This window comes from Elaeis guineensis, chromosome 3 (genome assembly GCF_000442705.2).
Source record: "Elaeis guineensis isolate ETL-2024a chromosome 3, EG11, whole genome shotgun sequence".
NCBI lineage: Eukaryota > Viridiplantae > Streptophyta > Magnoliopsida > Arecales > Arecaceae > Elaeis > Elaeis guineensis.
In genome coordinates, this window is record NC_025995.2 from 83,278,545 (window position 1) to 83,290,409 (window position 11,865).

General features: G+C 34.8%; 1 protein-coding gene across 1 annotated transcript; it reads left to right on the top strand.

Annotated features, from left to right (window-relative positions):
• Positions 1–9,588: 9,588 nt before the first annotated feature.
• LOC140856249 (uncharacterized) lies at positions 9,589–10,413 on the top strand. Its single transcript, XM_073253378.1, has one exon. It carries the CDS (start codon positions 9,589–9,591, stop codon positions 10,411–10,413), a length of 825 nt encoding a protein of 274 aa, XP_073109479.1.
• Positions 10,414–11,865: the final 1,452 nt, after the last annotated feature.

Consider the following 11,865-nt stretch of genomic DNA (forward strand, 5'->3'; position numbering starts at 1 on the left):
TTCCAGCCTATCAAGAACTTATCAGCTGCGTTTAATGACTCTGAGATATCGTATCCATCTTCTCGAAAATCTTCAGAGCTCTAAAAGCGAAGTCGAGAGCTTCATCGGCTTTCTCGAAGCCTCGAGAGTCTAGAAACTCACCCACCATTAAAGGCAGACTGCACCGAGCATCTCGTCGCTTTCGTCGAGAGAGAATTCCATGTCTTTGAAGGCGGCGAGGAATTCCTCTGTGATGGTGGGGAATTCTTTCATGGCTGCCGTGCATTTCTTTCATGGCTGCCCGCTACTGACTTCTCTTCCTTTCACACCATTTAAGAAGCGAGAGAGGGGGAAGGCCTTGTCCTCTCGCCGGAGCCGGTTCAGATATTTTTTAAGCCTGGGGTCAAATAAATTTTTTTTTTCTATTAAAAATTAATATATTTTAAATATTAATTATTATTGAAAAATTAATCTACATGTATTTTGAAATGTAAATTTTTTTATAATTTTTTTGTAATCATTATTTGACAATAATTCTTCTTCAATAGATAGCATGGTTAAATCATTTAATCTTTCTTGTAACAATGTTGATCATAAATATAATTTTAATAATTTTAATTTTAAAAAACTTCTTTCAGTAGAGGCAACAGTGACAGATATGATCAATAATATTCTATATGTAATTGATATATTTGGATAACAATTCATTGCATTAATATAATTAAGTATATCCATAGCAGTATTTTTTTCTTTTAACATAATTGCTTTTAGAACTTTTAATTCTGAAAATAAATCAATCCCATCAAGACCATAATAATTACCATTTGCTAAAATATTTTGAATATTAAGATAAGATTTTTTCAAACTTTCTTCATCCAATGAAATTAATATTTTGAAATCAAACAAAAATTCAAAATTATTTTCATACAATTGAAATTGTTCAAACCTATGTTTCAATGAAAAGATAGCTTGATCTACTAAATATAAAAAATAATTAACTCTAAATAATTCTTTTGGTGATTGTTCAATATCTATATTAATATTTTCATCAAATTATCTTTTTTTTTTACTTAACGTTTTATACGAAATATAGGATCAATTCCCATCTCATTTGTAATTTTCTTAGCTAAAATCATGATAGAAGTAAAGTCAGTTTCTCTATATCTTTCAAAAAACGAAACTAATCCTTTTAACTGATCAATGGCAACATCTATATGCATATCCTTAAATTATAAATTTTTACTAACTAAATTAACAGTAAATAGTATATCATACCAAATAATCATTCTTAATAAAAATTTAAAATTTTCAAGCTTGTGTATTGCTAAAGATTCAGTTTCACTCTTTATTTTTGAATCCTCACAAATTTTAACTAATTGATATAAAGCTTCTCTTATTTGTGGAGTTTGAAATCTTATTGTGCGACTTTCCCAACGTGTTTGTGATAATGACTTTAATGTTAAATTAGATATATTATCAAGTAAAATTTTTCATCTCTTTGTAGAACCACCAAATATATTATATATACATTATATTATACTAAAAAAAAATTTAGCTTTACTACAAGATGAAGGCATATCACAAAGTGTTAAGTTAAAACTACGATAAGCACATGGTGTATAAAATACTCTAAGATTTATTTCTAATAATCCTTATTATACTCTCTGATTTTTTTCATTCATATTAGATCTATTGTCGTATTCTTGTCCTCTTATATCATCAATGTTTAAATCAAGAGTTTCTATAATAGATTGTAATTCATTAAAAAGGCATAAATCTGATGTATTATCCACTTTTAAAATTCTAAAAAGTATTCTTCTATTGTTATTGGTCTTTTTGAAATATTCACACATCATATGATCAAAGACATTTATTCTTGGTGACTTGCATCTGGAGTACAATCAAGTATAATAGAATAATATTTTGCTCCTTTAATTTTTTTAATTATTAATTTTTTTATAATTAGATGCTAATGCAATAATTAACTCATCTTGAATTTTATGACTAAGATAATGATATTGAATTTCATTATTTTGAATACGTCTAAGATGTTCTTGCATAATTGGATCAGAAACAACAATCATTTCAATTAATCATAAAAAATTATCATTATTATTTTGATAAATCTTTTCATTTGTTCTACGGAAAGCTAGAGAACTTTAAGCAAAAAATTTAACAGCAGCTACTATTCTTAATAGTACTTTTTTTCAATGTTCTTTCTCTTTATTAATTTGCTCTTGAATGTATTTATCGATTGTTTGATTTTTTTTAAATCTATTCTATAAATCAATCCAAGTGGTCATATTATGAATGTGATTATTACTAGTTTCATGAGCTTTAAGTCTTTCACTAAGGTATTTCCAATCTCTAAAGCCATCACTTGCTAATTGACTTCTACTACTATTATCATTTGATTTAAATAGCTTACAATAAAAATAAAATAATTTATCTAACTCTTTTGAATATACTAACCATTTTCGATCATGTTGCTCTCCATTTGGTAAAGTTCGATCGTAATGTGTTAAAGAAAAATATCTATTATATTGATCAAGAGGAAATTTTATATTAATATCTCTTTTAGGATCATTTTTAATAAATAAATCTTTAAATTTTGTATCAAGACTATTCCATATCCTAGGATCATAAATATTAAAAGTATTTGATTCACTTGATTTTTCATTCATTAAATTTTTATCACTACTAATAAGATCATCTGTGCTATTAGTATTATCATTATTAATAATATTATTATTATTATCCAATTCACAAGTAACATTTATATTTTCATTGACAAATTCACTAGCAATATTATTTGAATTCTCAACTATATCACCTTTTTTACTTATAATAATTTTATCTAGACCTCCTTTTAATGATTGAGTCAATTGTTCTTTTTTTTTTCTTAAGTTTTTCATGACCCGAAGGATATTTTCTAAGTATCATTTTAATAAATAAAATAATAAATATTAGTTAAAATTAGTAATCAATAATTTTGAAGTTTAGAACAATAGAACCTGATTTAAAGCTTTTTGATAGAACAATAGAACTTGCTTGAAGGCTTTTTTTATGGAACAAAATTTGAGCAAAAGCTATTGTAATTGTAATAAAAATTTAAATCTGAAAAATAAAACATGACAATTAATCAATTATTTTAAGAATAAGATATAGTAAAAAAATAAGAAAATAAAGTGAAACCATAAGCTATCTAAAAAAATAAGATGGATATAAAGATCATAATTATATTTATTTAAAAAAGTAAGTCATAGGTGTATAAAATTAAATGTATTCCATCATATGCAAGAATGCTGACCTATTGATTGAGACTCTCATATAGACGGACCAAATTTTATATGCCTAAACCAATCAGATTATAATTAATAAATTCATGTAATTATATTGTGTGAACCATCTTTTTTTTTTTATTGTGTGGACTATGGACCATCTTTTTTTTTTCTTCTTCTTCTTCCATAGTAAAACAGAGGACTCATCCTCTTTTTTTTTTAACGGAACAGTGTGGATCATCTTTTTTCTTTTTTTTTTTATTGTGTGGACTCTGGATCATTTTTTTTTCTTTTTCTTCCATGGTAAAATGGGAGATCCTTTCTTTTTTTTTTTTTAACGGAACAGAGGACTCATCCCTCGTTCCTGAGGCAAGGCTGTAAGGGAGATCCTCCTCCCCGACCAACACCGCCCACAACTAAAGGAGCGGTCCTCGACGATCGAATGACGACAACCACAGGCTCCAGTGATTTTTTTCTTTTAATTTTAAATTTGTTACATGCGCGTAGAGAATGGTCAAAGAAAAAGTTAATCTGGAAGACTCAATGAGCTGAGAACAAGAGAAGCTGAGAGTACAACATATTCAAGGATCTAAAAAGAGAAATGAAAAACTTATATATAAAGCATCAAAAAATCCAATTCAGCCAACAGTGGTCGAATAATAGCAATGGAGTCAAAAATACCAGATTAGATGGCCAGAAGAAAACAGGCATTTAACATCATGTGGTCGATAAGTATTTAACTTTTCATGAGGGATAGCCTTGACATGAAGCTTGTTCTTATATCCCAACCATGAAAAATTTTGGTCTTCAAAGGGACAGCTATCGAAGATATTAGAGTTTCAGAAGATAGATAATTCTGACCGTGCTTGCAGATTCATAGCCTTGACATGAAGCTTGTTCTTATATCCCAACCATGAAAAATTTTGGTCTTCAAAGGGACAGCTATCGAAGATATTAGAGTTTCAGAAGATAGATAATTCTGACCGTGCTTGCAGATTCAAGAATCTATGAAGCAAAGCAATAATAACGAAAGTACCAAAACCATTAATATACAAAACAAAACTAAATTGATATCTATGAAATACTCAAACAGTCAAAGGGATCAATTACCAGAAGACAATCAGAGCAACCATAAGTCCACAATAAAACCACGAGCTTACCAAACGGATAACAGGTAAACAAACCACAAGAGTCGCACAAGTACAGTCATCATAGCTTTTTTTTTTCCTTCTTCTTCCACGATAAAATAGTGACCCTTTTTTTTTTTTAATGGAACAGAGGACTAATCTCTGATCCTGAGGCAAGGCCACAAGGGAGATCCTCCTCTCCGACCAACACCGCCCACAACTGAAGGGGCGGTCCTCGACGATCCGACGACGACAACCACAGGCTTCGATGACCGACGGCGGCCTAACGATGTCAGAAAAATTAAAAAATGAAAAAACAGGGGAACTTGTTGAACTAGGATTTCAAGAATTTTTCTGACAATAAATCGGCAAAAAATCAAGTTTAAAATCCATAGCAAATTAAAAGAGGAGGATTGAAGAGATTTACTTGACTTTTTGATGGATTTTGATCTGATTTTTGATGCTCAAAATAAGGAAGAATCACCGATGAACAGCAGAACAGGGAGAAATCAAGGGAGGCATTGCGAGGTGACGAGAGATGATGAAAAATTAAGAGAGAAATCGAGATGATGAGGGCTAAAAAGCTGTTGCTGGGAGCCGTTGGGGTGTCGGGACTCGAGAGAGGGAGAACGACGTTTGGTTTACCCAAAAAAAAAAAAAAAATTGGGGGCCTGAGGCAGTCGTCCAGTTTGAGCCGCCCCAGGGCCAGCTCTGCCTCCCGCTTTGCGGATAAAGCTATGGAAACGAAAACGAAGATGGGCGAAAAAGAAAAAATTGTGTCATGGACATGCGGCGGATGGTGCTTTTGGATAAAAATACACATGATGAAGAGAGGCTGATGCAACTATTTTAATATATATATATATATATATATATATATATATATATATATATATATTTTTTTTTTTTTTGGAGCTTTTATATTTTCAGAGAAATTAAAATAGCCGAGTTTTTAGGTAACTTCTTTTCAGATACTCCTCAGGCCCCTTACCCATGTTAGTATTCTTTTTATTAATCGTAAGCATCACGGACGTGGAACCTGAAGCTCTTCACCTTCACGAGCTCCACATCTGTTAGAACTATGGCCACCCAAACTAACTCCCAGCCGATCTTATGATTTTTAAGGCATGACCTTGGGCCTGCTCCCCCTGCTTGGCTATCATGGGAGCAGATTGAGGGGCCAACACTGACAAACTGGCTTGGCGGGGCGATCGATGTAGTGCTGCCGCACCTCGTGGAGTAGACGATGAGAACACGTGTCGGTGGCTGTGACCCTGTTTGAACTGAGCGAAGGGGGCTGCTTGGACAATGGAATAGGAGGTCCCCCTCCTTGGCACGGTGCCTTTGTCCGAGGCTCTGGATGAGCTTGGGGTAGACTGGCTCATCGCGAGCCCACTTGGAAAGCCCAGCTACCGTCTTTTTCCTCATCTCTGAAAAGCCAACGTAAAAAGTTAGAACTTTCTTCGGCCGTGAACTGATACTTTATTTATATTGAGAAGAAAGACACAAAAAAGGACCAAGCACCCATATTGCTATATACTCAAAACAGCAACCGTTTACAGATAGCAAAGTTATAAAATTACATGTAGAAGAGCATTTAGCAAGGACACACATTTGCACAAATTAGTAAGCCATAGAAAAGGTATGCGTGTATAAATAGTAATAAGGTTCCAGCAGTAATGAAATCCAAAACCCACAAGCTGAGAAAATAAAGGCAGACGAAGGTAGCATAACTGAGAAGTGACGATGGAGACCAACATATACATCACTTTTATCGTGGTAGTTGTATCAAACATGAAACCACAATATAGTAGATGAAACATCAACTAGACAAATGTAATAAAAATTCTTTGCAACAGCAAGCTCCATGAAACAATGTCATAGGATGTAATCGATGGTGACGAGAGACCAGTAGTAGGGATGATAATGGGTAGGATTTGGATATGATATTGTACTATCCATTCTCAAATCCAAACTTAATATCCTATACCCAAACCCTACTCGATACCTGATCGGATAAAAGAACAGATATCCATCCCCATACTTAATGGATTTGGAGATACCCACGGATAATCTATTTTCCCATACCCAACCTATACCCGACCTATGCCTATCCTATATCCTAAAAAAATAAACAATCAAAATAATTTTATGCATATTATCAATTAAAATAAAATTATCAATTCAACATAGAACATAATTTATAAGTTCAGATTTATAAAAATCAAACATAGAACTAAAATTATAATTCAACATAGAACATATAAATAATCAAAATAATTTTATATATATTATCAACCAAAATAGAATTATCAAAATAGAATTATAAATATATATATTCGGGTATGGATTTGGATCGTACCCATACTCATAGGTTCGGATCGAGTTTGAGTTCGGATTTGAATAGAAAACAGCATTATTCATACCCTATTCATATCCGTAGTTTTCAAATTTTACCCAAATTCAAACTCAAATCCGGTCAAACCCGAAAAATAGGGTTTAATCGGATTTGAGTAGGATGCATACCCATCGGGTCGGATCGATTTTGCCATCTCTAACCAGTAGATGCAGCTGGGACATAATGTGGAAATCATAGTAGGAATACGAAGCCAAGCAACCATTGGAAGGAAAGTAGCCTAACACGACTATTGAAGATTAGGAGAAAGATTGATGCCAGTGAATTGATGTTCAGTTTAGTAATCCATTCAATTTAGCTCGTTTATGTTCTGTTCTTATCATATAACCTGTTGTAATTTGTTTTTTTATTTTTAAATACATATAATTGTACGATTATAAGATCTCAACTAGCAATATTGTTGTTGTTATAGCCCAAAACAAAAAAAAAAAAAAAAAAAACAGGGGATCAAAAAAAAATCGGGAAGAAGACTTCCGGTAGGAGTCTTCTTCTCCGGCGAAACCCAAGAGAATCAGAAATCCTAGGACCTCTCGGAGTCCTAGGACTCTCTATAAGAAGACCCCTTCTCTTTAGAATCGATCCATCGACTCTTTTTCCCTCTTTTCCTCTCCGATTTTTCCGAAGAAGAGCCGCGATCCCTTGCCTTGTTCTCGCCGTGATTTGCCGCCGACGAGGTCTCCGGAGGCTGAGGTGAGTCTCCTTCTTCTCTCCCTCCTTCTTCTCCTTCCTCCCATGCTTCTGTGTGCGGCTGCCGGCGACGAGAGTCGCCGATTTTCGAACGGGAAAGAGACCCTGTTTTTGAGCTTTTTTTTTCTTTGGATTTTCCGGCGCCGGGGATCGGAATTGATCGCCGGCCACGCTCCTCCGTGACCGGGGGGTGGCCCCCGTCGGCCGCCGGCCTCCACCGCGGCGGCCATGGCCTGAACGGCCCGGCAAAACATGGGCCACATCGGTCCCCTGTTCCGGCACGGGAAGAACCAAGAAAAGAAGAAAAAAAGAAGAAAAAGAAAAAGAAAAAAAAGAAGAAAAAGAAAAAGAAGAAAAAGAAGAAAAAGAAAAAAAAAAGGAAAAAGAGAAAAAGAAAAGGAAAGAAAAAGAAGAAAAAGAAGAAAAAGAAAAGAAGAAAAAAAAATAATAATAATAAATATATATATATATATTTATATATATATATATATGTATGAACAAATAAATAAATAAATAAATAAATAAATAAAAAGAAATTGATGAGAGAGAGAGTTTCTCTCTCTGCTTTCTGTCTGAACCCTGACTTTCTCTCTCTACTTTCTCTCTCTAGAATTTTCTCTCTCTAGCTTGTTTTTCTCTCTCTTGATGGATTTCTCTCTCTAAAGTTATCCTTCTAAGATTAGCATAGGGGAAGGCTTTATCTGATGATTCTGATCGAGTTTAGAGACGAGTCTGATTTTAAGCGAGATTTTAATTTTGGGATTTGTTAGATTTAATTTTGAATTAAATTAATATAAAAATATAATTTTGGATAATAGGCGTAGAAGAATCTACTAGAAGTTAGTCGATCCATTCGTTCAGTGCTCCGTGAAAGGTAAGTAATGAATCATCTTCTCGAGATATTCCATATTTATTCTGAAAATAAATAATTATTCTCTGAAATTATGCATGATTTATGAAATTATGTTTTTAAAGAAAAGTGCTTTTGAAATGTTATGGTATATCGATTTATGCACATATTTAGTGAAAGATTATGATATATATTGTGGTACAAAGTGTTTTGATATAGATCGGATTTATGCTCTCGGCCTAACTATGTTTCAGTGGGCCCCGTCAATGGGGATTATACGTTGGTACTCAGTGGACCCTGCCAGTGGGGGTTGTGCGCTGGTGTTTGTGGACCCTGCCAGTGGGAGTTGTGCACTGGTATTCTGTGGACCCCGCCAATGGGGGTTAAACGTTGGTCATAGTCGAGGCTGTTGAGTTACGAGTGTTTTTGAATCGAATTGATTTATGATTATATTACATGTGAATATTTGAAAATATTTGGTTTGTATCAAATCAGCATGAAATATACTCTTATGTTTATTTGCAGCATTATTCTTGAAAATTATATAATATCTGAATTATCTAGTTGAGATATTTGTTACTTACTGGGCTGTCTAGCTCATTACCTTTTCTTCTATTTTTCAGATTCAGATAATTAATTTCGAGCATGGAATGAAATATTGGGACAGAGCTTTTAGAAGCGAAATTAGCATTGTCAACTTCATTGAACTTAGATTTATTTTTTAGCAAAAATTTTATTGGATGTAAGACATTTGATTTAATTACTTGAATTACAGTTGAATAATAATTATTTGAATTTATTCCGCTGTGATGCATTGATATCGTGATGAGATGCCTTGCATGCTTATGGAGAGAGTTCTTCATAAGTATGCGGCGGTTGCCGCGACCCTCGATTTACAATCTCGGATCGGGGGCATGACAGTTGTACATTGATGTATATATTGTAATCATCAGCAACTTAATAAAACAACCAATTTTTGTAATTTTTTTTTTTTTCCTAAGAGTAAATTTTTATATGGTATCAGAGCAGAGTTGTGAGTCCAGCATGTCTTCTCCTGCATCTTCCACCTCTATTGCTAATGCCGATCCATCTGTGAATCCGGCATCTCCTTACTTTCTTAGTACATCAAATAGTCCTGGAGCCATACTAGTGTCCACGCTGCTGAATGGCGGCAACTATCCAATCTAGAAAAGATCCATGAAAAATGCCCTTAGAGCCAAGAACAAGGTGGGATTCATAGACGGAACGATGATCAAGCCAGAGGCCAAGTCCCCAGAGGTGAATGCCTGGGAAGAGAATAATTCCATGATCATAGCATGGCTGCTAAATTCCTTGGAAAAGGATCTCCAAGGAAGTGTTGCCTATGCTGATGATGCCAAGACTATATGGGATGATCTCAAAAAGCATTTCTCTCGAGAAAATGCATCAAGAGTTCATCAGCTGAAGCGAGATATAAGTCTTTTTCGCCAAGAAAGACAACCAATTGCTGTCTACCATACAAAGTTGAAAATAATGTGGGATGAGTTGTCGACGTACACCAAGATTCCTACTTATTCTTGTGCTGGTTGTACTTGTGGTTCTGCAAAGGAGATAGCACAACAAAGAGAGGAAGAGAAGGTGCACCAATTCCTAATGGGGCTCAATCGGGATACATATGAGATCATTCAATCTCAGATCCTGAGCATGGAGCCGTTGCCTTCGATCAACAAAGTCTACGCCATCGTGATGCGTGAGGAGAAGCAAAGAGCCACGCATAAGGGTGCTGAAGTAAATATTGAAGCTGCTGCAATCAATGTTGGCATGCTCGAGGGAAACGAACAAATCTTTGCTGTCAAAGCAAGCACACGTAACAGTGGCACATCAAAGTTAAGGTGCGACCGCTACGAGAGAACTGGCCATGATAAATCAAAATGTTATGAACTAATTGGCTACCCACCCAATTGGAAGCCAAGACGTTCTAACAAAAACAAAGGCTTCATGAAGGCATCTCATGTAAGTGAAGCAACAGTAGGAAGAAAGGAGCCTAGAAGGAGTGCACCAGTGAGCTTGACATCGGATGGTACTCACAATTGATGGCGCTCTTGGGGATTGCACCAGGCACACAACCTCAATCAATCCCCACACTATTTGAGAATGTCTCGGGTAAGAAAGTTCATACAAATAATGTTGAATGGTTAATAGATAGCGGTGCATCGAATCACTGGACAGGTACTCGCTCTCTATTACTCAACATGAAAGAAGTTCCTGCCCCAATTTATGTTACTCTACCTGATGATAGACATGGAGTGGCAAAGCAGAGTGGAAGTGTTCGACTCAGCAACAACATAATCATACATAATGTGCTTCTTATTCCCTCGTTTAATTGCAACCTATTGTCAGTCAACAAACTATGTGAATCTTTAAATTGTTTAGTGATCTTCTTTCCATGATTATGTGCTATATATGACCACACCTCAAGGAGTGTGATTGGAGCGAGTGAGGATTGCAATGGAGTTTATATTTGTTAGAATGTAGGGTAGTTTTATGCATGTATTTCTAAATTTTTTAAATACAATGAAAAAAATCTAGATTAAACTCTTTTAACCCAGCATGCATTAGATTAAATCTGTAAACTACCCGTATCCGGATCTATGACATACATAACATGCATAATCTAAAATTTAGAACATGAATTTGAGATCAAATTTCAATACCTTAGTGTGGGTCGAACTTCATCACAGCTGATGATCGTAGATTTGAAAGTTCCTTGAGCCGCATATGTATCCGACCTTCACAGATATCCACATGAAACTCCTGATCCAATTAGAGGTCCGATGAACTCCCCGAGGTGTTAGCTCCCTTACAGTGCTCCGCTCTTAATGGCTGATCCGACATGTTCTTCAGGTTTGAAGACACTCTTAGAGAAGAAGAAAGTTGGAGGAAGAAAATGCGGAGGAATAGGAACTAGAGAACACTTTCTCACTTGCCGTAAGATCCGAACACCCAACCTAGAAGCCTTAGGATCTCTCCACATTAGATGAAGTCGCCCACACCCTAGCACACACCCCAACACTCTCTTTTTCAGTGGTAAAATCTGATGGCATGCCAAAAAGGAAAGCCCTTTAAAAGATGGCGTCCAAAGAGGTTAGGATGAGAACAACTCATCCGGATAAAGATCAAGTTTCAAAATTGAATTCAAAATGAGTTTAAATTCAAAACTGAAACCAGCTTGATCCTTATCAAGAGGGGATAAGGGAGTGGGCGACAACACTCTTTTGGCATTCAAATCCCCATGCCAAAATCAGATTGGTGTGAGGATTGGCATGGGCAATCGGGTGATGGAGCAAGGAGATCAAGTCCAAACTTATTTGGACTTTATGTTGATCTAATTTGGTTCAAAACAAATCTCATTTAGTTAAATCCAATTAGATGAATTTAATCAAATTAGGTATCAATTTAGATCCTAATTCAATTAGGATTTAACTGAACTCAAGTCTTGATCAAATCAGGATTCAAATTTTCTTGCAATCAAATTATCTTATAACT

Bases quoted from the DNA above. Each gene is read 5' to 3' on its own strand.
- LOC140856249 (XM_073253378.1), top strand. From the start codon at position 9,589: ATGATCAAGCCAGAGGCCAAGTCCCCAGAGGTGAATGCCTGGGAAGAG.